This window comes from Cetorhinus maximus, chromosome 21, assembly GCF_964194155.1.
Source record: "Cetorhinus maximus chromosome 21, sCetMax3.hap1.1, whole genome shotgun sequence".
Classification (NCBI taxonomy): domain Eukaryota; kingdom Metazoa; phylum Chordata; class Chondrichthyes; order Lamniformes; family Cetorhinidae; genus Cetorhinus; species Cetorhinus maximus.
In genome coordinates, this window is record NC_135899.1 from 72,722,391 (window position 1) to 72,747,880 (window position 25,490).

Genomic DNA, 25,490 nt, shown 5'->3' on the forward strand with positions numbered 1-25,490 from the left:
GTGTTTGACAAGGTTTAAATGGCAAGTGTATCCAAATTTTAAAAACAAGCAACTAGAAGTAACACAAATTTTTATTAATTTTAACAATAGTTAAATTTAGCTAGCTCCATGATCAGTGGAAAATAATTTGTGATGTTGGATACTAAAAATTAAATAGCAATTCACATTCCCTTTCTTCTGTCTGAAGTTATCTGACCCAACTCTCTCTCTCTCTGAAAGTTTGAAACATGCTCTTTAATAAAAGGCTGAAATATACCTCCAAAAAAAAAATGACTAGGACCCAATGAATTTAAATAACTTCTTAGTTTAATTCAAAAGAGCTGTCAACAATATAGACTTGAACAAATCACACAGAGGTTTTTATTTGAATTGAATGGCTTAGTTTCTTCTTGAGTACTGACCCAGAAACTATTAATTTGATAACAACTATACAAAGATCAAGTAAAACATTCATGTGACTGAAGAATTAAAGACATCGCTTCAAGGTATTGAACATGTCCTGCTTGTACCATCAAGAGAAATTGCTATAATTTGACCAGAGCACTATGCAATCTTAGCTTAACATTCTCCGTGAATTCATTTGCTAAGGTAGCATATAGTTTGCTTTAGTGATTGCTGCTCCTAATTAACTGGGCCAATTAGGTTTACTGGCATCCATATATCTTTTGAAATTTCACCCTCATCTTAGAAATGTAGTAATGTTCTTCTTTTCCTTCAGAAGATGAAATGAACTTCAAAGTAAATTGTATAAAAGGAGCTTGATGAGTGGAGCTTTTTTTCACTCCAGACTTTATATTCATTGGTAAACTATTTTAGCTTTGGTTTTAAATTATATCTTTCAAGTAATTTAGTTTTCATTGAAAAGTGAAGTTTTAATGACAAAACCTTTGTTCATGCCTTGTGTTTTTGTGCATTTCAGTAAAATTCTGTTGTATAAATATTGAAAATTTTTTGGATTATAAAAGAAATTATATTTATGGTCCATCAGCCACATGTCTTCTTCCTGGTTCATGTTGCATTTCACTTTGTCCCTTTAGGAAAGTTTTAATAAAGGCAGAATATTCAATAAAGTCTATATCTTAAAATAGTACAAATGATACAGCTGTATATATTTATTCAGTATTAAATTCATATTTTAAATGTTACATCTCCTGTATAGTGCAATGCTGCATATTTACTGCCTTTTATTTGAACCAGGGTTCCAGTTCTGGAGCCAGGTTGGGGTGGGGAGTGGGTTTCATCAATAGTTTAATTTTCATCCTTCAAAGGTGAACTGGCTTAGCTTCAAATTAACTCTAGTGCAAACAGAACCTATAATAAACAAACAAAATGGTTAAAAGTATATTCCTAACCAAATCTAGTGCTGAATATCCGTGTTCATGGGGAACTGGACAGTGACAGTCAGATCAACTGTTCTATGAATTCGTAATTACAGTAAATTTCAAAATATTGCTTCAATAATCTTTGAAGGTGTATCAAGTTTAGAAAATTCTCCAAGCTGCATATAAACAGAAATATCATGCTTGTTTCGGTTTTTGTTACAAGTCTCCCTCTCATTTTGTCCACATATCTGGCATCCTCTCAACAGCAAAGCAGCATAATATTAAGTGAAGGGAAAAATTTGTCCATTGCTTCTAAAGAAATAATTTCAATTAAAACTTTTTCTTCCTCCACCAGGCAAAAACTAGATAACCAAATGCTACTGAAAAGAATGATATGGACATAATGAAAAAGATCAACCAAATCTGTTTCTTGGAATTAGAACTAAATGTATCTTTATTCTCTTTTTGAGAATTTAAATGACTGTTTTATTTTATTTTGTTATCCAGTTTTCCATTCATCTTTTACTGCCACTATCATCATGGCTTACCATTACCGGATAAGTAAGTATGCACATTTTCCACATCATGAAATGAAGTGCCAGGCAAGAGAGATTCAGAGTTAGAAACAACAGAATATATTAGAATACCAGTACTATGTTCTAATTTGGACTGAAAGTTACACCTGTCAAAGCAGTTACCAGATCAGGAATATTTAAAATAACAAAAAAGAGATACAAATAAGTTAATTACATCATGGATCCAAATGAAGTCTCAGCAACTGATTTCAGCATTTTTGGGACTCCAATGATGCTTGTTCTGTCCTGGAGATGGGTAAAATGTTGAATTCCGAACACACGAAGCATATTTAGTTTCCTGCTGAAACATTTTCTGTATCCACCATAGCCAAGCACAATATAATAGGCTTTCCAGAGCCAGACTGTGGGGATTGCAGTATTTGACTATAACAATTTGAATGGAGTCCTCCAATTCTATCAAATGGGTGCATTCACACAACCACTTTCAATGCTTGCAGCTTCTTTACAAAGTGCATCTTTATATCATCTTATTGGGATTGTGATGATGATACAATGTGTCACTGATAACCTGCTAGAATCATTTGTCAGGCAGCTATATTGTCTGTTTATTGAAAGGATGTGGGGGATGGGTTTTCACTGCTCTTGCTTTGCAGCATTACTGTGGAAGAAATTCATAGTTCTGTTTCTGTTTTAATGGACCATCTCTAGAATGTACAATTCACAAAGAGTTGGAGGAAAAGATTTACACTGGATTGGAATCTATACCAAATTCAATTCTAAATAAAGCAATGTAGAAGGAGAATCGGATCACCATGATGCAGGATACATAGCACCCTCAATAAGCTCGCAACCATTCTAATAAAAAAAAAATGCAAATATTAGAAACAATGAAAATACGGAAAAATGTAAAACTCCACCAGGCTTCACTCAAACACACACTAACCTGTCTTCTCTCTTTAGCAGATCAGTCAGCATCTGAATGTATTTCCAACATTTACTATTGTTTACCATTTTAAAATAACCTTCAAGCTTTCTTCAAATTCCATTCATCTCCACATTACTACCAACACTAAATTCCACAAATCCATGACATCAGCCACCAGAAACAAAGGTACACATTAATGATATGGCTCTTCAGTCATTCTGAGCAGAAGGTTTTGACAAAATATGGGATGGAGCGAGGGGGGAGTAGTCACCTTGTACATAACATCGCATTCTTTAACAGTAACCCATGGGGTTTATGTCAGAAGAACAGGTGAAGGTAGCATTTTTTTGCACCTCAAACAGATTTGCAATCCACAGAAATACAGATTATAGAACAGTAAAGAAAAACACAAATTTTTGAATATGATCTCAAAGAAGGTGGAAGAGCATGAGCGCAGGAATTCACTGCTGTTTTCAGTTTAAGGAGTCTCTCTAGGTTAATTCCATTTTTAATAAATTGTCTTCCATTCCTGCTCTTATAAATGTCAAACTTTTGCCAATAAACAAACTTCACAATACAACAATCTATAGTATTGAGAGAATATCTTCTTACTGTCCAGAAAAATGCTGCACTATGAAATGCTATTCTTCTCCAGCTGGAAGATTTTCTTCAATCCTTTTAATGAATTTCATTCTGATTTCTGTCACATTGTCACCCCTGAGTGTGTCCTGGACAAATTTCACATCAATTGCCATTTGAACCTGGTAACACAGAAAAAATTAAAGAGAGAATACACAGTACTGTTGATTCTACTAGTGCTCTTGACACAGAGGTCACAACTGTTTGTTTTCTTTTTAACCTACGGTCAATCAGCTTCAGGCCATCTGATGTTTTGACATTACTACATTAAATTTACTGGCAGTCAATTTAAATTTGTATTAAATTTACTGGATCATGTTTTCATCTACAATTTAGCTGTGCCTTATATTTGAACAACATATATCATCTTTAAAAAAACTTTAAAATTGCCATTAATTTGGAATTAAACATTTGCTACTGTATATATATATATATATATATATATATATATATATATATATATATATATACACACATATAAACGATATATATTACGGATTTTCAACTTATGTTATAGATCATGCGTACGTGAGCTACAAGTCAAATAAATTGCTTCCATGCAGGGAATTAAAAATAGATATGATGATTATTTGTAAACAGGTAAGAGATTTATCATAAATATTGAGAAATTTTAAGATGGTCGTAATTCAAAGTTATTCGATATCACAGGAGCTCGTGAGGAGGAAGCATAAAACCTTGTAAGTAAACAATCCAGACAAGGATGTGAGGTATAAAGAAAGTGGATGAATACTGGTGTCATGACTGTAGGAAGCATGAGAAAGTGGATGAATACTGGTGTCATGACTGTAGGAAGCATGAGAAAGTGGACGAATACTGGTGTCATGACTGCAGGAAGCATTGACTGAGTGAGAACTACATACAATTTCACCAGTCACCAGCTAACCATTGACATATAGAGCTGCTTAAAGAAGACCTTTTTTTTTAAATACAAGAAGAGACACTGATCATAAGATGGCTGATACAAGTCACCTGATAGCTGATACTGTAAAGTTGGCCACTTCTCCGGAAAGTCTATAGGAATTACACTGCAGACCTGTACATGGGATTTCACAATGAGGGGGGTGCGAAGAGAAAGAGGGGTCGTCAAGGTCTACTTCAAACAGGGCAATCTTGAAAGGAAGGCATTAGAGATGCAAAGTGCTGGACTTTGATCAGATGCTCGTCGACATTCAAAACCCCCGAGGACGATGAAATAACCCCCATCTCCTGTTTGTTTATATCTTGAAATGTGCAAAAAGTTTCAGAGTTGCAGAGATCAAAAAATGGGATTAATCGGTGTACAATAATGAATGCAATATATGCAAATTGAATTTCCTTCCAAGAATACATAGACTTGAATTTAAAACTGGTTTTGCCCAGCAGAGAAAACAACAAGCAGGAAAGAAACATGACAGTGATCTAAAGCACCGCTAGAAAACAGCAGAAAGATTTATTTCTCTCTCTGAAGCTAAAAAAGGATCGTCAACAAATTGCAGACCTGAATTAAGCCAGAGTATCTTCAACAGAGTGCAGCCCTGAACAAAGTCAACTCCAGAATTCTACCAGGAACCACCTAACTTCAAAACGGCCGCAACATTCAACAATCTATGCCTCACAGACAAGCAAACAACTTACTCGTATTCTTTTAACTATTATTTGGACTCTAACCTTCTTACTTCTGATATATGTATATGTGTGCGTCTTGTCGTGTCTTTTATTATTTTTTCCTCTGGTTTAGTGACGAATAAACTTACTCTTTCTTTGACTTGAGCAAACTTGGTTTGATTGGCCCCTTGTTAAAAAGTAAATACATTTGGATTTGAAAAGGCATCTACAGGGAAAAAAAAATTTGTACAAACCGATGGGGCTGAATGAAACAGGAGCCAGTTCACTCCTCCTCACCCAGTCGTAACACTGGCCATTCAAGGAACAGATTTGCTCTAACCGGAGCCAAAACAAATTGTCACATACCAAATTCACTTTATTGAAAGGATCAACAAGTTTTAATGACATTGCTCCTCTAATGTAATAGAATTCCCCAAGGCACTTTCGGAAGAATGCCAGATCAGGCAAAAACGGATACTAAACCAAAGGAGACATTAGATGGTGTGAAAAAAACGTTTGATCCAAGATTAAGGTTGGTTTTAAGGGGTGGCGAGGGTTCAGGAAATACTTAAAGAGCATGCAGCCAAATCGGCTGCAGCCACGACTGCCAATGGGGAGCAAATGCAAAAAAGGCCAAAGTCAGATTTTAGGACTGCAGGAGGTTACATAGATAGGAAGGAGAAAGGCCATAACAAGAGGATAAAAATGTTAAAGTATAAGGTACTTTCAATTCTATTTAAGTTCTCAATCTTGCCTCTATGTCAGAAGGTTGAGGCTTCAAGACCACTCCAGGAACCTGAGCAATATAATCCAATTTCATGCTTCAGTACGGTACTGAGAAAGTGCTGCACTATTGGAAGTGTCTTCTTTCAAATGAGATGTAAAATGAAGGTCCAATTTTCTCCAAGATCACATGACATGAATATTTATCTCGATCAATGTCACTAAAAAGATTATCTGGTCCTTCTATACTGGTTGTTTGTAAGATCGCGTTGTGTGTAAACTATCTGCTGCTCTTCCCCACATTGAAACTTGATCACACTTCAACAGTTCTCCATTAGCTGTGAAATGCTTTAGGACACTACATTGATGTAACTTTTTTTTCTTTCTTTAACAGATATATCAAGTTGAGGCTCAAGCATGGTTCCACTCACTGTTGACCAGAGGGCCTGGAGACAAGCAGGAATGGCATGGACAAGGCAGAGGACAAAAGAAATGCTGGAAAAGAGGGGCCACTGGAAGGAAAAACATGAGTCAACCTCAGGTCAACGTTATTCATCTGTGCCAGCTGCAAAAGGGACTGCCACTCATGAATTGGCCTCCACAGTCAAAACAGGCAATGTTCAATACAGAAGTGACACATGCCCTGGACACAGCCTATTGTCTCCCAAGGCAGACAGATGCCAATAATAATGATAATAAGGATAATGCTAATAATAATAAGTCCATTACCTAAACAAATCCATGTGCAATGCAGATTTAGCGAGATGAGCATTAAAGTGTTAATTGCCAATGCACAAATATATCACAATGCTCACCATTTCCAATGCACCTCTCAGTACCCCGCAGAGGAGATTAGAGTAAATCAAACTGGAATGGTTATCAGGCAATTCCACAAAGTCCACGAGTGGATTATTTTCCAGAATCAATGAAAATTCATCTCCAGCTGCACTCCAGTTGGTCACACTGGGAGTTATACCCAGATACATTTTAAAAGCAACCTGTTAATTAAAAAAAATGCAAAGCAAAATCCATTTAACTACCTGATATCATCAAAAATAAAGGCTGAGATTGCATGAAAAAAAATCACAGTGAAACTTGCAGTTCTCCATTATAATGGAATAAATCATTCAGCAGCCTCTGAAGCATGCACATGCACAGTTAAACATTGGAAACCAGAAGTTCCAGTCCAAATTCCCAAGCTCCTTCGAAATCGGTACAAGTTCCTCAACACTGAAATACATGCAACAGTGTGAATTACCCACTAAAAAAGCCAGAGGTTAGGGCTCATGCATTCAAGTGTAAGTTAGTTTTTAACAGTGTGGCAAATGATAATTACTGTCAAACAACTTTTCTGCCAGAAAGCTTAATTTTACAAGTTTGGCATCTGTCACAAAACTATAACAATTTCCATAATCTTATTGTGGTTCATTGTAAAGTAGGTTTATGGGTGTGAGTGTAGATGGTTCTGTATGATTTGGGGAGGCAGTGGCGTAGTGGTATTGTCAATGGAATGGTAATCCAGAGACCCAGAATAATGCTCTGGGTTCAAATCCCGCCACGGCAGATGGTGGAATTTGAATTCAATAAAAATCTGGAATTAAAAGTCTAATGATGACCATGAAACCACAGTCGATTGTTGTTAAAAACCCACCATTAACGTCGTTTAGAGAAAGATCTGCCTGGTCTGGCCTACATGTGACTCCAGATCCGCAGTAATGTGGTTGACTCTTAAATGCCCTAGCAAGCCACTCAGTTGTATCAAAATCACTAACAAAGTCAATAAAAATGAATGAAACCAGATGGACCTGGCATCAATCTAGGGGCCAGAAATGATAATGTCAAACCCCAGCCCTGTCGACTCTGCAAAGTCCCCCTTACTAACATCTGGGGGTTTGTGCCAAAATTGGGAGATCTGCCTCACAGACTCGTCAAGAACAGCCTGACATTGTCATACTCAGGGAATCATACCTTACAGATCACATCCCGGACACCACCATCACCATCCAGCAGAGGTGGCGGCACAGTGGTATAGAGTTAGGAGGGAGTTCTGGGAGTCCTCATCATCGGCTACAGACCACATGAACTCTCATGGCATCAGGTCTAACATGGACAAGGAAACCTCCTGTTGATTACTATGTACAGCTGAGTCAGTACACCTCCATGTTGAACACCACTTGGAGGAAGCACCAAGGGTGGCAAGGGCGCAGAATGTACTCAGGGTGTGGGACTTCAACTTCCATCACCAAGAATGGCTCGGCAGCACCACCACAGACCAAGCTGGCCGAGTCCTAAAGCAGGCAGCTGCTATACTGGGTCTGCAGCAGGTGGTGAGGGAACTAACAAGAGGGAAAAGCATACTTGCCCTCATCCTCACCAACCTGCCTGTCGCAGGTGCATCTGTCCATGATAGAATGGGTAGGAGTGACCTCTGCAGAGTCCTGGTCGAGACAAAATCCCATCTCATGTTGTGTGGCACTACCACCTTGCCAAATGGGATACATTTCAAACAGATATAGCAACTCAAGACTGGGCATCAATGAGGCGCTGCGGGCCATCAGCAGCAGCATTATGCTCAACCACAATTTGCAACCTCATGGCCCAGCACATCCCCCACTCTACCATTATCACCAAGCCAGGGGATCAACCCTGGTTCAATGAAGAGTGCAGGAGGGGCAGGGCATGCCAGGCGCAGCACCAGGCATACCTAAAAATTAGGTCTAAACCTGGTGAAGCTACAACACAGGACTACTTGCATGCCAAACAGCATAAGTGATAGACAGAGCTAAGGAATTCCACAACCAATGGATCAGATCTAAGGTTCTGCAGTCCTGCCACATCCAGTTGTGAATGGTGGTGGACAATCAAACAACTCACTGAAGGATGAGGCTCCAAAAATATCCCCATCCTCAATGATGGAGGAGCCCAGCGCATCAGTGCAAAAGAGAAAGCTGAAGCATTCACAACAATCTTCAGCCGAGTGCTGAGTAGATGATCTATCTTGGCCTCCTCTGGAGGTCCCCAGCATCACAGAAGCTAGTCTTCAGCCAATTCGATTCACTCCAAGTGATATCAAGAATCATCAAAAAGCATTGGATACTGCAAAGCTATGAGCCCTGACAATATACCGGCAATAGTGCTGAAGACTTGTGCTCCAGAACTTGCTGCGCCCCTAGCCAAGCTGTTCCAGTACACCTACAACACTGGTATCTACCCAGCAATATGGAAAATTGCCCATGTCTTGCACACGAAAAGCAGGACAAATCCAATCCGGCCAATCACCGCCCCATCAGTTAACTCTCAATCATCAGGAAAGTGAAGGAAGAGGTCATCAACAGTACCATCAAGCAGCACTTGCTTAACAATAACCTGCTTAGAGACTCTCAATTCGGGTTCCGCCAGGCCCACTCAGCTTCTGACCTCATTACAGCCTTGGTTCAAACATGGACAGAAGAGGTGAACTCCAGAGGTGAGATAAGAGTTATTGCCCTTGAGATCAAGGCAGCATTTGACAGAGTGTGGCATCAAGGAGCCCTAGCAAAACTGGAGTCAGAGGGAATCGGGGAAAACGCTCCACTGGTTGGTGTCATACCTCACACAAAGGGAGGTGGTTGCTGATGGTCAATCTTCTCAGTTTCAGGGCATCACTGCAGGAGTTCCTCAGGGTAGTGTCCTAGGCCCAATCATCTTCAGCTGCTTCATTAATGCCTTCCATCAAAAGGTCAGAAGTAGGCATGCTCGCTGATGATTGCACAATGTTCAGCACCATACATGTCTGCTCAGGTACTGAAGCAGTCCATATCCAAATGCAGCAAGACTTGCACAATATCCAGACCTGGGCTGACAAATGGCAAGTAACATTCGTGCCACACAGGTGCCGGGCAATGACCATCTCCAACAGGAGAGAATCTAACCATCGTCCCTTGACATTCAATGGAATTATCATTGCTTAAAATGTCACTATCAACATCCTGGGGGTTACCATTGACTAGAAACTGAACTGGACTAACCATATAAATACTGTGGTAACAAGAGAAGGTCAGAGGCTAGGAATCATGCGACGAGTAACTCACCTCCTGACTCCCCAGGATACTCCAGTATCTACAAGGCAGAAATGAGTAATGTGAAGGAATACTCCCCACTTGCCTGGATGAGTGCAGCTCCAACAACATGTAAGAAGTTTGACACCATCCAGGGCAAGGCAGCCCACTTGATTGGCACCCCTTCCACAAACATTCACTCCCTCCCTACCAACGAACAGTGGCAGCAATGTATACCATCTGCAAGATGCACTGCAGAAATTCACCAAGCTTCCTTTACCATTACCATCTAGAAGGACAGGGGCAGGAGATAGCTGAGAACACCCCCACCTGGAAGTTCCTCTTCAAGCCACTCACCATCCTGACTTGGAAATATATCACTGCTCCTTCACTGTCACGAGGTCAAAATCCTAGAACTCCCTCCTTAACAGCACTATAGGTGTGCCCACAGCACAGGGGCTGCAGCAGTTCAAGAAGGCAGCTCACCACCACCTTCCCCAAAGCATATGGGATGGGCCATAAATGCTGGCATAGCCAGCAGCACCCACATCCCATAAATGAATTTTAAAAAATCTCATCGCCTTGGCAGTTGCTGCAAAAAAAGAAATCAATCTGAACACTGAGCATATTTGGCCCATGCAGGAACACTGGAAGATGAAAGTGCTTTGGAGGACTCCTACAACCATTAACCCTCCGTGAATCAAATTTTAAAACCCCTTTAACCATGTCGATGACCACATAACAGGTTGTTTCAGATAGACATCAAGTTATGCAATTAATCACACGGCTTAAAAGGCGTAAAACTAACAACTTCAATAAAACTTACATTACAATACATTGAAAAATAAAAATCCAATTTGAATATTACCACTTTGATAATCCAGCTACTATAACAAGCAAAATTATCCTAACTATGATCATTTACAGCATTGTGTTTGCTATGGAGATAGCAAATTCCAGCCAAAGCTTGGAATTATGTGTTTCAAATCCAATGTTTTATAAGATGATTATGTATTGGACTGTCTCTTTAATTTAAGGTAAAATGGTGTAATGAAGAGAGGCATGTGATCTGTTACGATTTCTGCCCAGCAACGCGCTTGCCTGGTTACCATGGGGACCAGAGGCCCAAGCCGATTGCTATGTGCCAAATTTAACATCTGAGCACTAAGGGAGAGGTAAGTGTTTTTGCTTTTGCAGACTTATTGTCTCAGAGACGTTGAACAGGGAAAGAGAGAGGGTGTGTGAGCATCCCGGAAAGAAAGTCAGGGAGCAGCTACTGCCGTCTGCAGAGGGAAAAAGCTGTTTTTGCTGCTTTGAGGCAGAATGTGGGTAAGATGATGTTGGAGCATAGCAGGAGTAGGCCACTTGGCACTTTGAGCCTGCTCCACCATTCAATAAGAAGAGACAGAACCCCTGCACATTTCAGGGCTCTGAAAGATTCTTCCTTGCATGGCCCGGGAAGAATCACTGGAATGAACTGTGTTACTGGGAGTCCATTCAGGAATACTCAGAAGGCTGAGGGAAAGGACTTTCAATGGCTGCTGGACATTACGACTCTTAGAAACTGGGAGAAGCAAACCCATTGGATACAGGGAGTGACTTTAGATTGTTTCCTGTAAATACTGCCTAAATATTGCATAGTAGGCAACTAATGCTCTAAACCACAGAAAGGATAATGCTCATTCATGTCTTAACACAACCAATAAGAGCATTATCCTTTCTGTGGTTTAGAGCATTAGTTGCCTACTATGCAACGCTTAGGCAGTGTTGCTTTCAGTTTGCATGCTACAGTAAAAGCCTTAAAAGTAGCAATGTTGTGTAATTCCTTTAAGTTGGTCACTGGGAATTTTTTTTTTAAAGTTGTCGGGCTTTACAGGGATTCAGGGATTGTAACAAGTTATAATGTTGAACCATTGCCCCACAGGCCTACAGTCTTCATAATCGTTCATATTCTAACATTTAAAATGCATATACAAATTGTCCTGTAACAGCATGATTCTGGTTTTATTTTTCCAGCTTCTATTAATAATACACAACTTCTAACAGTTTTGTTCATTTCATACTCCATTCAATTTAAGTAGCACCTGTTGCTAGAAGGTGATCATATAAATTGAAAGTACCTTTGAATTAACCCATGCCAAATTTCAAATTACCTTTGCAATAACATCTGCAGTTTCACGGAAATCATGGCATCTTCCAACATTAGAACGAGCCAAAAAATCTTCAATCAGTCTGACACCAATGTTGTACCCCCTATGTTGAAACACAAGGTAAACCAATATTGTTCATTTAACAGAAAATAATTGCTTTAAAAAGTCATGTATACACTCTCTTCAAACTTGAAGCGTGTACATTCCCTAGCCTCCTTTGTAAGACACTCAAATAAGGCAGCGTTTGATTTATTACAAAATACAAGTTAGATACAGGGAAAAACAATTTCCACTGTTGTCAAAAGATATAACTTATTAGATCAAATCAAATCAACAGACAGAAATGCATGCCAAGAACATAATGTACACATATTAACAGACAGTAGTGACAGAATAAACAAAACCTATTTTTTATGGAATTTGCTTTGTTGAAATGAATGGAATGCAGAGTTCCCAATTCCTTTTCACTTTCCTTCAAATTCTTTTTAAAATCTAAACTTAATGTAATCACTACGCCCCAATTTACCCCATTTTCTAGTTTAATCTCTTCAAATTTATTGTGTTGTACCTTGAACTTTCACCTTCGTTTCTCAAACAATTGGAAATAAAATATAGTACAGTTGGGATTTTAAATATTGAGTTTTTGGTAACTTAAAAAGATCAGTGCTCTGCCACTATCCCAAATCCCTCACCAATTTGAACACTCACCCAGAATCAGCTGCCTTTACTTTTCATGTTAAAACTGATTCAGCAAAAAAACAAAATTTCACTTTTGTAAAATTGTGAAAGTGCCAATATGGTGTACGCACGAATTAAAAAAAAACACCTCTACCACTTCCAATGAATTTTAAAGACATTTGAAGACCAGCAGGCAGGTATTTAAAAATCATTTAATAGGAACAACGAAAAGGGAAGGGAAAAAGTGTTATAGGAATCAGGGGTCAGACTTTTCACTATATGATGACAATTTTTTCTGATTGGGGAAACTGCTTACTGTATAACAAAAAACAACCTCTGGTCACCAATAGTATTTTATACAGTAGAACCCACTTAAGCACACCATTTAGCCACTTTCCCAGCTATTCATCAAATTTTCATAGGCCAAAACTTTGAGATCACCCCACTGCAGTCTTCCAAGACCAATTCTGACAAAGTATTCTCTCAACCCTAGAAAGATTAAATTTAGTTTGACATTTCCATTCCATTGGCTTTCATTCCCATGTTTAGGTGATTGTTACAGCAATCACCTTTTGTAAATAGTCCAAAACTTAGGTATCGATTTCCTGCGACTTTCTATTATCCATTATGGAAGAGTGGTATTCCCTTGTACGCCCAAATGTACCCCAGATGCAGTTCTAAGGTTTCAGAGTCAAACAGCTGTGCTGACAAAATTCACTTGTTTATGTGGTCTTATGTCTACATGATTCAGACTGTCCTGCTTTTTACTAAGTTACATCATCACTGTGAGTAAACAGACATCAGTTCAATCTGAAGCTATTAACAGACTGAAGTGCTACAGAAAGGACATCATACACTTACTTCTGGGGTATGGGATATAATATTTATCCAAGTGGAATTGACTGCATATCATAAAAGCAGACATTATGCCAGGTGAGATCTGAGAGTTACAAATATAATCTTAACACATTGCTTGCCATGGAGCATGTGACTTAATGGAAATCTAAATGCTGAAATACCCCGTGACATTATGCAACAGTTGAAACACTGTTCCTCACCCTACAGTTAATCATTTAAAAAGTCATTGCTTAATTTTTACTGTTCTCAGTGAGGGCAAGACTCCATGCATCGTCCAAAGAACAGTAATTTTGAAAAATAATAACGCTGAACACTGCATTCATGCTCCAGTAAGATCTTCCATTGGATTGCAAATTCCAGGTACATCTAACTCTAACAAACTGTACTTGTTTGTGTTATCATTGACAGGAAAAGTTTAGCATAGAAGGTAAACCATAAAGGGAAAGATTAAAGTAAGACTGGCAAGTACAAGGAAACTGTTGGCCCAATGTATAGTGACTTAAGTTTTTAAATACACTTACATTTTATCCAACTGTTTATTGACATCTTCATCATTTTCATAATCTTTACAGAGTTGTGTAACTAGAGCTCCATAGGTCAGAGTGAATAGCTCTGAATTCTGTTGAGGAAGCAAGAGTAGTTGAGCAAAACATTCAAAAACACCAACAACTGCATCAACAACGTCTACCACGCTTGCACTCAAAAATCTAAATCTTTGTTGACCACTGTGATCATCAAGAGTTTATCTAACAAGTCGCAATATTGACTGAATTTTTGAAAATTAATCGACAACTTACTCCTTGAACAACTGAGCCAATTATTACATCATACAGCAATTACAAGGAACACATTAGACACAGCATTCTATCAGGTCATCTCGAGCCAACAAAATAAATGGACAGGAAGTGAGTGGTGGTCAACAGCCTTCACTATATATAAAATAAACACAAACACAATTTTAATTATTAGTTTCCTTTTTGGATTTCTCTACTGATCTAAGATATTGTTTAATGCCTGTAATCAGATCATTTCCTCATAATCATTAGTAACTGCACTGAAATATTATTCCAAAACAATAAGTCAGGTCAAACAAGTTAGTTTATAAAATCAATACGTTCATTCAGCATATACAATGATATAGAGGAGGCCACATTGAGAGCAGCGAGTGCAGTAGACCAAATTGAATGAGGTGCGAGTGTACAGCTGCTTCACCTGAAAGGAGTGTTTAGGTCCTTTGGTGGCATCATGCTGGAGTTGGCGGAAATGGTGGAGGATGTTCCTTTGAATGCAGAGGCTGGTGGGGTGAAAAGTGTCCACCAGCACCAAACACATCTTCCCCTCACCCCCCATCAGCATTCCGTAAGGACCATTCCCTCCGAGATACCCTGGTCCACTCCTCCATCACCTCATCCCCTTCCCATCCAATTGTAGACAGTGCAACACCTTCCCCTTTACCTCCTCAACGCTTCACTTGCACCTCTTTCAATTTGGTCTACTGCATCCGCCGCTCCGAATGTGGTCTCCTCTACATTGGGGAGACCAAACACAGGCTGGGTGACTGCTTTGCAGAACACCTCCGGTCTGTCCACAAGCATGATCCAGGCCTTCCGGTCGCTTGCCATTTCAACACACCATCCTGCTCTCACACCCACATGTCCATCCTTGGACTGCTGCGATGTTCCAGTGAAGCCCAATGCAAACTAGAGGAACAGCACCTCATCTTCCATTTAGGCACTTTACAGCCTTCTGGATTTAATATTGAGTTCAACAACTTCAGATAAGGAACTCTCTCCTCCATCCTCACCTGCGTTTTTTCTTAATCGACTTTTTTCTACATTCATTTTCATTTTTCATCCACTCATTTTTATTTTTATTCATTTATCGGTGGTTTTATCCCCCCTTCTATCCCATTTTCTATCCTCGTTTTCCCCCTGACCACTGCCCCCTCCCTCACCCCATCCCTTACAGGGCCATCTGTTACTTGCTTCATGTTGTTCTTTCACACAATGCTACCCTTGTTCTGCTATTATTATGTTCTGCTTTCTTCCCTTTATGCCACTATCAGCACCACATTTAGTGCTAACCACTACCATTAACACTCCCTTTGTCCTTTAGTTCATGACATCTTTGTCAATCCGTCCTTTTGTCCCCACCTATCACTGGCCTTCTATCCAGCTCCACCTGGCCCACCCCCCTTAAACCAGTATAAATTTCATCACATTTCCACTTCTCTTCAGCTCTGAAGTGGAAATGTGATGACTTGAAATGTTAACTCTGTTTCTCTCTCCACAGATGCTGCCAGACCTGCTGAGTTTTTCCAGCATTTTCTGTTTTTGTTTCAGACTTCCAGCATCCGCAGTATTTTGCTTTTATCCTCTTTCCATGCAGTTTGCTTAGACCCTATACCTCAAAATTCATTGGCCCGTTCTTGTGCAACTTTCTGGATTATAGAGTAATCAAGTTTGATGAGGCCTCAAAAAGATGCATAAGGGTTTCAGCAGCAGACCGTCTGAGGTTGAGGCAAAGGTTGACAATGTTGTGGAAGTTGAAGTATAGAATCTTAGCGGTAGATAGACTGTGGGTTATGAAACTCAGTTCAGGGTCAAAGGGGAAAAATGCCCCTGGTTCAACTCATTATTGCTCAGAAACTGCCACACAACCATGGTAGATATCCACCTCTGGGAAGTCATGAGGTTTATTTCTGAGACCTTGAAACCAACATAGCTCGAGGGGCTTCCTGTGCTAGCCCATACTGAACATTCTGATCTCTAAAACATCATCCTCAAAGAACAGCACCAGCTGAGAGCTAACTCAGCGCTCCCACTGACACTGGACCTCAAAATAAAATCCCACACACTCATCTGAAATCGCATAGTTCTTACTGGAACACATACCACACCTGCAAATGCGACAGCCCTACCTCTCGATGGCACGCCTCCTGGTTGACTGCAAACATTAACAACCACAACCTGGTAACTGATCCGAGTGGTCAAGTCCAATGTTTCGACCTTCTATGGAAAATCTGACAAACCCTCAACCACTTGAGGATGGGCCGGGAAGATGTGGCCACTTGCTTCACAAGTAGAACATGAGTAGCAGCTCAAATGGCCATCCAAGTCAGACCATCACGCACACACTGAATTTCTGCCCTGAGAGAACCATTCCTGGTGGCATCACAGCCATTCACACCATGTCAGCTGTAGTCATTGAATGGATTTCTAACCTTGACATCGAGCTACTGTATAACACTGCCTCAGCCAAACAGAAAATATGCCAATAATTGTGCAAAACTCAAAGCATTTTTAATGAATTTCTGCAAAGGGCAAAATGTTCAGGTTCAGCAATTTGATCAACTGTTGGTTACTACCACAGGATCACGAATGCAGGTTGTGCAAGAGATTGGAGCAGCTTAGGAAACGGAATTGACTTTTGAAACCTAAAGCATAAAACATTTATTTACATATCATTTTAACCCCAGGCTACAATTTTAAAAATAGTATTCCAGTTTCATGGCTGATGAAAGTTAAATATTCCCGGTAAAATGTCTCAATTATGACAAAAGGAGTTGCCCATAGTAAAAATGTCTTAAAAATTTAATCCAAAAGTAGCTTTCCAGAAAAATAAGGATGCATTAATATTTTCTTCCCAATTGTGACATTATTTTGTGTATACATGTTTCTACCTCATTTTGAATGTGGATGCCTAGTCAGAAGATCGCGGTGTGAACAAGGTGCGATAGGGAAAGTGTTGTCGGAAGCAATTATAACAAAATAATTAATGTAAATGTAAGAGGGTCAGATGGCAATTTATATCCCTGCATTAGTTAGTAAAAGGGCCAAGCTGGCAAGTTTGGCTTAAATTAGTGTTTGTTATTTTTTTCCCTCTCATTTAAACTGTCATTGATGAAAAATATTCCCATAAATAGAGATGAGTAACTTTAAAGGTTCATTTTTAGACCCATTTACATCTTAGTGGATAAGCACCAAAACTGAAAGATAAATCAAATGACTAATACAGATCAGTAGCAAGATTGCCACAATTTCAATGTGATCACCATTTTGTTCCAGTGTTTGACATTTGCTGAGTGTTTCAATTTATCTGGTTTAGAAACCATTATAAATCAATGAGATCATAGAAGGTGTTACTATTATAAAGGTTTGCTTGTTGCAGCATTAATGAACTCAACTCATGATGCTTTAAGTGATCATCACAAAGTGAAGAGTAGCAAAGAAAAGCTAAATGCAGCATTCTGGTTGAAATTTCACTTCATCCCCTTCCCTCCTCTAATTGATTTCCTGGTGCAGGTCACCATCCAGACTTTGCCAAAATGGCCATTGGTTACAAGTGAATCTCAACAATTACTGGAAGACTAATTAATCATGGGACATCACTGGGAACCCTAATCCAATCCTCACCAAACTGCACTTCCAGAAGGAGCTGAATAAAAATCTGCAGTAGGAACCCTGCCCAATCCTTTCCCCTCTCACCCAATTGTAATGTTCAATGGCTGACATTAATTAACTCAGCACAAACCAGGAATCAGAGGATCTCCTGGTTCAATTAACTCAGCTATGCACTCAAACTCAGTAAGCTTTTGGGAAACCCTACAGTCAGGCTTGGATTTCCTGTCATCTTTTCTGACTACCTGTAGGAGGCAATAAAACAGAAAATAAAAAGTGGTCAATTTTAGAAAAATTGGAAAATCTCTCCTCGATTCCCCAAAACAATCAGGCAAACTCCAGAAAATCACTGTTAGTCATGCTACACCTTTAGATAGTAGAAACTAATGCACATTCCTCTACCCTCTTAAACCCCAATCACAGGTTCAACGTTTTAGGATTAAAGGACCTCACAGAATGGGAAAAATAATCTCCAGATGTCAGACCTGAAGTTGCAAACCCATTAGTTCTACAGGTGCTGGCTGTCTTGTACCTCTTCCACATGGCTGTCCTTTACGTGTGTAAATGCTGACAAGTTATTTAATTGGGTGGGTGGGAGGAAACGACATAGGTGATGACAGCCAAAACCAATCCTATTTTTTCCCAAGGTGTCGAGAAATAAATGCACACACCATTCCAGCAGTACATTGATAAGAAATATGCACATGAATTTTTAAGCTCTCCTTAGATCCGAAATGTAGTTTCCATAATGCCACAGATATGTTCCGCATAGCAGAGGTTTAATTTCAATCAAAATTAACCAGATGCATTTCTTTAATTCCTATCGCAAAACTTCAACTAATGGTTGCAATCTTTACAAAATAATCTTAAATAGTTTTGCGGACACTGTAAATCAAATCAGGTTCAAATCAAACCTGATTACAAATTTCACTTCACATTTCGTAACTTAAGGAAAAACCCTACATTGCACAGGAATAGCCATGAAGCAAATCAGAAAGCAAAACGAAAACATGCATTGCGGCAAATCCATTTCCAAAAAGATTAGTATTCCTAACACCTACCATGAGATGCAGAGATGCAGAAGGTGAAATGAATGGCAAATACCAGTACTACAGAATGAGTGCGTTAGGCAGAGGAGACAGGAAAAAGACAGAATCGAAATTTAGTGACATCACACATAAAACAAAACTTGTATACAATGAAGAACACATCAAAAAAGATGTATTACCCAGATAAAATAATACAGATCTTGCAGTCCTACACATACAACAAACAAAGTAATCCACCAGTTTTAACTCTTAACACATTGGTAATATGGTTCTGAATGTACTATTAATCAAGGATGTTTAGAGATGTTTCATCAATTTTGTCTGGATGAAAATTTCAGCAAAAATATTCTTGATTTACTTTTTACTTTTAAAAATCATCCTTGAATGGACAACATGTAAAAAAAAAACCTAAATCTTAAAGTTCATAAGCAACATTATGTCAATATACTTTAACCTGTGCCAATATTTTGTCCCCCCAATTTCAACAAGAAAAAAAAATGACAGGCATTTATGACTTTTAGAAACAGTAATTTAGTTGCTGCATGCATAGGGCCACAAACATTGGATAAACACAATAAATAGTAGTGACACAAAAAGGACTTGAATCTTATGCTTTGATTAATTTCTGCCACAGATTAACCTGTGTAGAAAAAGATTCTAAAGTGAAACCAATGCTGAAAACACAAGATATCAAATTTTGAAACCATCCTGAAAATTAGTGCATACATTACGTATGAAATAAATAGGACAATTATCCAGGTTAGTACACTATGATTCAAACCAGAGATTCTAAATAAGTAATTCACTGTTTGAAGAAATATGAAGATTCTTTCAAAATCAGAAAGGAGTTACTTGTGCTGTGTCTGGTTTATGACTATGACTGGCATTGTTTCGTGCCCACACAGGCAGCAATAGAAAGATATGTGATATGGATTCACAGACATGGAAAGAAAATGTGTCAAAAATTATGATAATATTCTGATTGTCTACAGCTGTATGGTCACAATCAGACTGCATGTGGCAACCTGATAGTTGTTTATAAATATTTGCATTTCTGCCATGTATTCAGTTAGAAATATGAATTTAGCAATGTAGGCACCATGTTCCTATTTCATTTCTCCATGACACACGCAACAGCCAGCCAGGTAGAGCTGACAAACTGATCACCAGCACACAGGCCTCTTGCAATTCCCTTAATCTTCCAGGAAAAACATGAGAGATCGGCCTGGAGCAACTTCTTACCAACTTAACTTTTATTTACGTTGTAAGCCTTCTGTCCTCTACACAATGCTCAACATCACATTGCAGCCAAGCATGGGAACTGCTTCACAGAATCAATACAAGCAATTCTGATATTAACAAATCCAATTTTCTTTACAGATTTCTTAAAGGCAGACAGAGACGGACATAGGAACAGAAATTAGGCCATTTGGCCCATCGAGTCTGCTCCGCCATTCAATCATGGCTGATAAGTTTCTCAACCCCATTCTCCCGCCTTCTCCCCGTAACCTTTGATCCCCTTACCAATTAAGAACCTATCTATCTCGGTCTTAAATACACTCAATGACCTGGCCTCCACAGCCTTCTGTGGCAATGAATTCCATAGATTCACCACTCTCTGGCTAAAGAAGTTTCTCCTAATCTCTGCTCTAAAAGGTCTTCCCTTTACTCTGAGTCTGTGCCCTCGGGTCCTAGTCTCTCCTACTAATGGAAACATCTTCCCCACGTCCACTCTATCCAGGCCTTTCAGTATTCTGTAAGTTTCAATCAGATCCCCCCTCATCCTTCTAAACTCCATCGAGTATAGACCCAGAGTCCTCAAACTTTCCTCATATGTTAAGCCTTTCATTCCTGGAATCATTCTCGTGAACCTCCTCTGGACCCGCTCCAGGGCCAAAACATCCTTCCTGAGATACGGGGCCCAAAATTGCTCACAATATTCTAAATGTGGTCTGATCAGAGCCATATAAAGCCTCAGCAGCACATCCCTGCTTTTATATTCTAGTCATCTCGAAATAAATGCCAACATTGCATTTGCCTTCCTAACTACTGACTCAACCTGCAAGTTAACCTTAAGAGAATCCTGGACTAGGACTCCCAAGTCCCTTTGCACTCCAGATTTCTGAATTCTCTCCCCATTTAGAAAATAGTCTATGCCTCTATTCTTCCTACCAAAGTGCATGACCTCACACTTCCCCACGTTGTATTCCATCTGCCACTTCTTTGCCCATTCTCCTAACCTGTCCAAATCCTTCTGCAGCCTCCCCGCCTCCTCAATACTACCTGTCCCTCCACCTATCTTTGTATCATCTGCAAACTTAGCCAGAATGCCCTCAGTTCCTTCATCTAGATCACTAATGTATAAAGTGAAAAGTTGTGGTCCCAACACTGACCCCTGCGGAACTCCACTAGTCACCGGCCGCCATCCTGAGAAGGACCCCCTTATACCCACTCTCTGCCTCCTGCCAGACAGCCAATCTTCTATCCATGCTAGTACCTTGCCTCTAACACCATGGGCTCTTATATTACTGAGCAGCCTCCTGTGCGGCACCTTGTCAAAGGCCTTCTGGAAGTCCAAGTAGTCCAAGTAAAACAGCTTTATTACTAATTTACTGCTAAAATATAGGGATGCAGTCTATAACATTCATGAGGACGACTTTTTAAAAAAAGGAGTCATAATAATACTTAAGGAAACATCAGTCTAACCACATGATGTATTACATCACATCTGATTAAATTACTACTGAATGAAAGCACAGGCAATCTATTTTTCAGTTGATCTCAGTAGTAAACTGGGTAAAATTCTTTCCATTTTGTCATATGCTTAAAACAAGTGCATTTTTTTAGTTTAAGGGCTTCTACATCTACAAGTATAACCATCTGGCTCTCAGTGTACACAAAGCGGACTGGTTTCTTCTCATACTACTGACATTGCTGTTCAAGTTAATGACAAATACAGTAGAATTGAAATGCTTTGTAAGAAAAGCTGAATATGTAATTACTGCAGCAAGTTGTCACCCAATACTTCCTTTGTACACTACATTCCAAATAGGACAGAAAAAAATCTCAAAGTCACCCTTTAAAAAATACAATATTGTACTAAAATAGAATTTTTCAAGGATTTTAGTTAGGATTTGGCACATTATAAAATTCAAATCAAAAAGCTGTTTGTTCCTCTATTATATTTTGTTGAAAATCCAAATTAAACTCTTACAAATTGATGGACAAATGGTCTTTGGTTTCCTATTCTTTTGTGTTTTTTTCTCTTACTCTGAACCTTAAACATTGCAGTGGGGATTTTGATCATCAGCTATCACACTTACAAATATTATTCAACTTTGAGATGCACTATATTTGACAAGTTTAAATGGCACCAATTTCTTTACAAATATTTAAAATGAACTGAATTTGACACACAAAAAGTCTTTGAGGAAAAATGCAGATGCTGGCGAGGTATGCATGAAGCAACAAATCTGGGTTGGGCAGACACGTCAGTAGGAAAGTCAGAAATACTAACTGGATCACATTACAGTTTACATCAATAAGTTGCCACAACATAGGTTATTATATTTTCTCCAGTTCTAATGCATTGGGATTTAAATTTAGACAAAAATGCATTATATTTGACTTGCTTTAATTTCAATGGAAGATTTATAAACAAACTTGATTACTATTTCACATTATACACACCTTTGGCTTTGACATTTTGATGTCCAAACAAGTCTTTTCTGTCCAATAGGCTAAATTACCATAGCTTGTTATTTCAAAACATATCCAGGCAATAGCCCAAATAACCAAAAATGTGTTCACAAGCCAAATCAGATTGTTAAAAGACAGCCAATTAAGTGTCTTACATACAATATTATATTCCAACTCTTAACCTGGATGTGTGAGCCCTGAAATACTAGTACTTGAAAATTATCATACTTGCTCGAACCTGCATCTTTAAGGCAGCTTTCAAACTTGCAAATAAATACAAGTTGTTGTTTTTGTAAAATTGCAATCATGCAGCGTAGCACCAGGACAATATTATGTATTTATTTAGGGGGAGGTGGTGGCAGAGTGGTCACTTGGCAAGTATTCCAGAGACCCAGGGTAATGCTTTGGGGACCTGGGTTTAAATCCCCTGGAATTAAAAAGTTGATGATGACCACGTACCGATTTCCAATTGCTGTAAAAACCCATCTGGTACATACGAATTAGGAGGAGTCGGCCCCTCGAGCCTGCTCCACCATTCAATAAGATCATGATCTGATTACAACTTCAACCCCACGTTCCTGCCTACCCCCAACAACCTTTCACCCACTTGTTAATCAATAATCTATCTATCTAGCTGTGCCTTAAAATATTCAAAGACTGCCTTCTGTGGAAGAAAGCTCCAAAGACACAAAAGAGAAAAAAATTCTCATCTGTCTTAAATGAGCAACCCCTTATTTTTAGAACTGTTCTGTATTCTCCCAAAACAGGAAAAACATCCTCTCCACATCCACCTTGTCCAGACCCCTCAGGATCTTGTATGTTTCAATCAAGTCGCCTCTTACTCTTCTAAACTCCAGTGGGTACAAACCTAACCTGTCCAACCTTTCCTCCTAAGACAATCCACCCATTCCTGGTATTAGTGTAGTAAGCCTTCTCTGAACTGCTTCTAACACATTTACATCTTTCCTTAAATAATACTGTACACAATACTCCAAATGTAGTCTCACCAGTGCCCTGTCCAACTGAAGCACTATGTTTGTAATCAATTCCCCTCACAATAAATAATAACATTCTATTAGCTTTCCTAATTACTTGCTGTACCTGCGTACCTTTTGTGATTCATGCACAAGGACACACAGCACCCTCTGAATCTCAGAGCTCTGCAATCCCTCACCATTTAGATAAGCTTCTTTTTTATTATTCCTGCCAAAATGGACAATTTCACAATTTGCCCACATTATACTCCATTTGCCAGATCTTTCCCCACTCACTTAACCTATATACCTTCCTTATGTCCTCTTCACAATTTACTTTCCTACCTATCTTTGTGTCACCAGCAAATTTAGCAACCATTCCCTCGGTCCCTTCATCCAAGTCATTTATATAAATTGCAAAATATTGATGCCCCAGCTCTGATCCCTGTGGCACACCACTCATCACATCCTGCCAACCAGAAAAAGATCTTTTTATGTCAACTCTCTGCTTCCTGTTGGCTAACCAATCTTCTATCCATGCCAGTATGTTACCCCCTAGACCATGAGCTTTTAATTTCCGCAATAACCTTTGATGTGGCACTTTATCAAATGCCTTCTGGAAATCTAAGTACTGAACATCCACTGGTAAGAACTCCAATAAATTGGTTAAACATGATTTCCCTTGTTGACTCTGCCTTAAAGAAAAACAAAAAATGCTGGAAAAACTCAGCAGGTCGAGCAGCATCTGTGGAGAGAGAAACAGAGTTGACATTTCAAATCCATATGACACTTCTCCAGCTCTGAAGAGAAGTGGAAATGTGATGAAATTTATACTGTTTAAGGGGAGTGGGCCAGGTAGAGCTGGATAGAAGGCCAGCGATGGGTGGGGACAAAGGAGGGGTTGACAAAGATGTCATGAACCAAAGGACAAAGGGAGTTAATGGTAGTGGTTAGTGCTAAAATAAGGTGCTAATAGAGGCATAAAGGTTCCAAAGCAGAATGTGATTATAGCAGAATAAGCTATTGTGTGAAAGAACAACATGGAACAAATGACAGAAAGCTCTGTGGGGGATGAGGAAAGAAAAGGATAAAAAATGGGATTTAAAAAGGGAATAAAACCACGGATAAATGAATAAAAATAAGTGGATAGAAAAATAAAACTGAATGTAGAAAAAAGGGGATTATAAAAGGGGGTGAGGATGGAGGAGAGAGTTCATGGCCTAAAGTTGTTGAACTCAAGTCCAGAAGACTTGTAAGGTGCCTAATCGTAAGATGAGGTGCTGTTCCTCCAGTTTGCCTTGAGCTCCACTGGATCATTGCAGCAAGCCAAGGACGGACATGTGGGCATGATTGGGGATGTTGTGTTGAAATGGCAAGCGACCAGAAGGTCTGGGTCATGCTTGCGGACAGACCAGAGGTGTTATGCAAAGCAGTTGTCCAGTCTGCATTTGGTCTCCCCGATGTAGAGGCCACCACATTGGGAACAGTGGATGCAGTAGACTAAATTGAAGGAGGTGCAAGTGAAGCGTTGCTTCATCTGAAAGGAGTGTTTTGGCCCTTGGACAGTGAGGAGGTAATGGGGCAGGTGTTGCACCTTCTGTGATTGCATGGGAAAGTGCCGTGGGAAGGGGATGAGGTGAAGGGGGTGATGGAGGAGTGGACCAGGGTGTCCTGTAGGGAATGGTCCCTACTGAATGCTGACGGGGGCGGGGGGTTGACGGGAAGATGTGTTTGGTGGTGGCATCATGCTGAAGTTGGCGGAAATGGCGGAGGATGATCTTTGAATCCGGAGGCTGGTGGGGTGAAAAGTGAGGACAAGGGGACCCTATCATGGTTCTGGGAGGGTGGGGAATGTGTAAGGGCAGAGGCGCGGGAGGCGGGCCGGACACGGCTGA

General features: G+C 39.5%; 1 protein-coding gene across 1 annotated transcript in view; it reads right to left on the reverse strand.

Annotated features, from left to right (window-relative positions):
- Nucleotides 1-288: 288 nt before the first annotated feature.
- The window catches only part of LOC144695984 (trafficking protein particle complex subunit 3), a 28,175-nt gene continuing 2,973 nt past the window's right edge, over nucleotides 289-25,490 (reverse strand). Inside the window, exons 2-5 of the mRNA XM_078567125.1 lie at nucleotides 13,995-14,092; nucleotides 11,941-12,040; nucleotides 6,566-6,748; nucleotides 289-3,544 (exon numbers count right to left, since the gene is read on the reverse strand). Coding sequence (XP_078423251.1) covers nucleotides 3,425-3,544; nucleotides 6,566-6,748; nucleotides 11,941-12,040; nucleotides 13,995-14,092 — 501 coding nt within the window. The 3' untranslated portion in view covers nucleotides 289-3,424. The remainder of the gene's footprint in view (nucleotides 3,545-6,565; nucleotides 6,749-11,940; nucleotides 12,041-13,994; nucleotides 14,093-25,490) is intronic.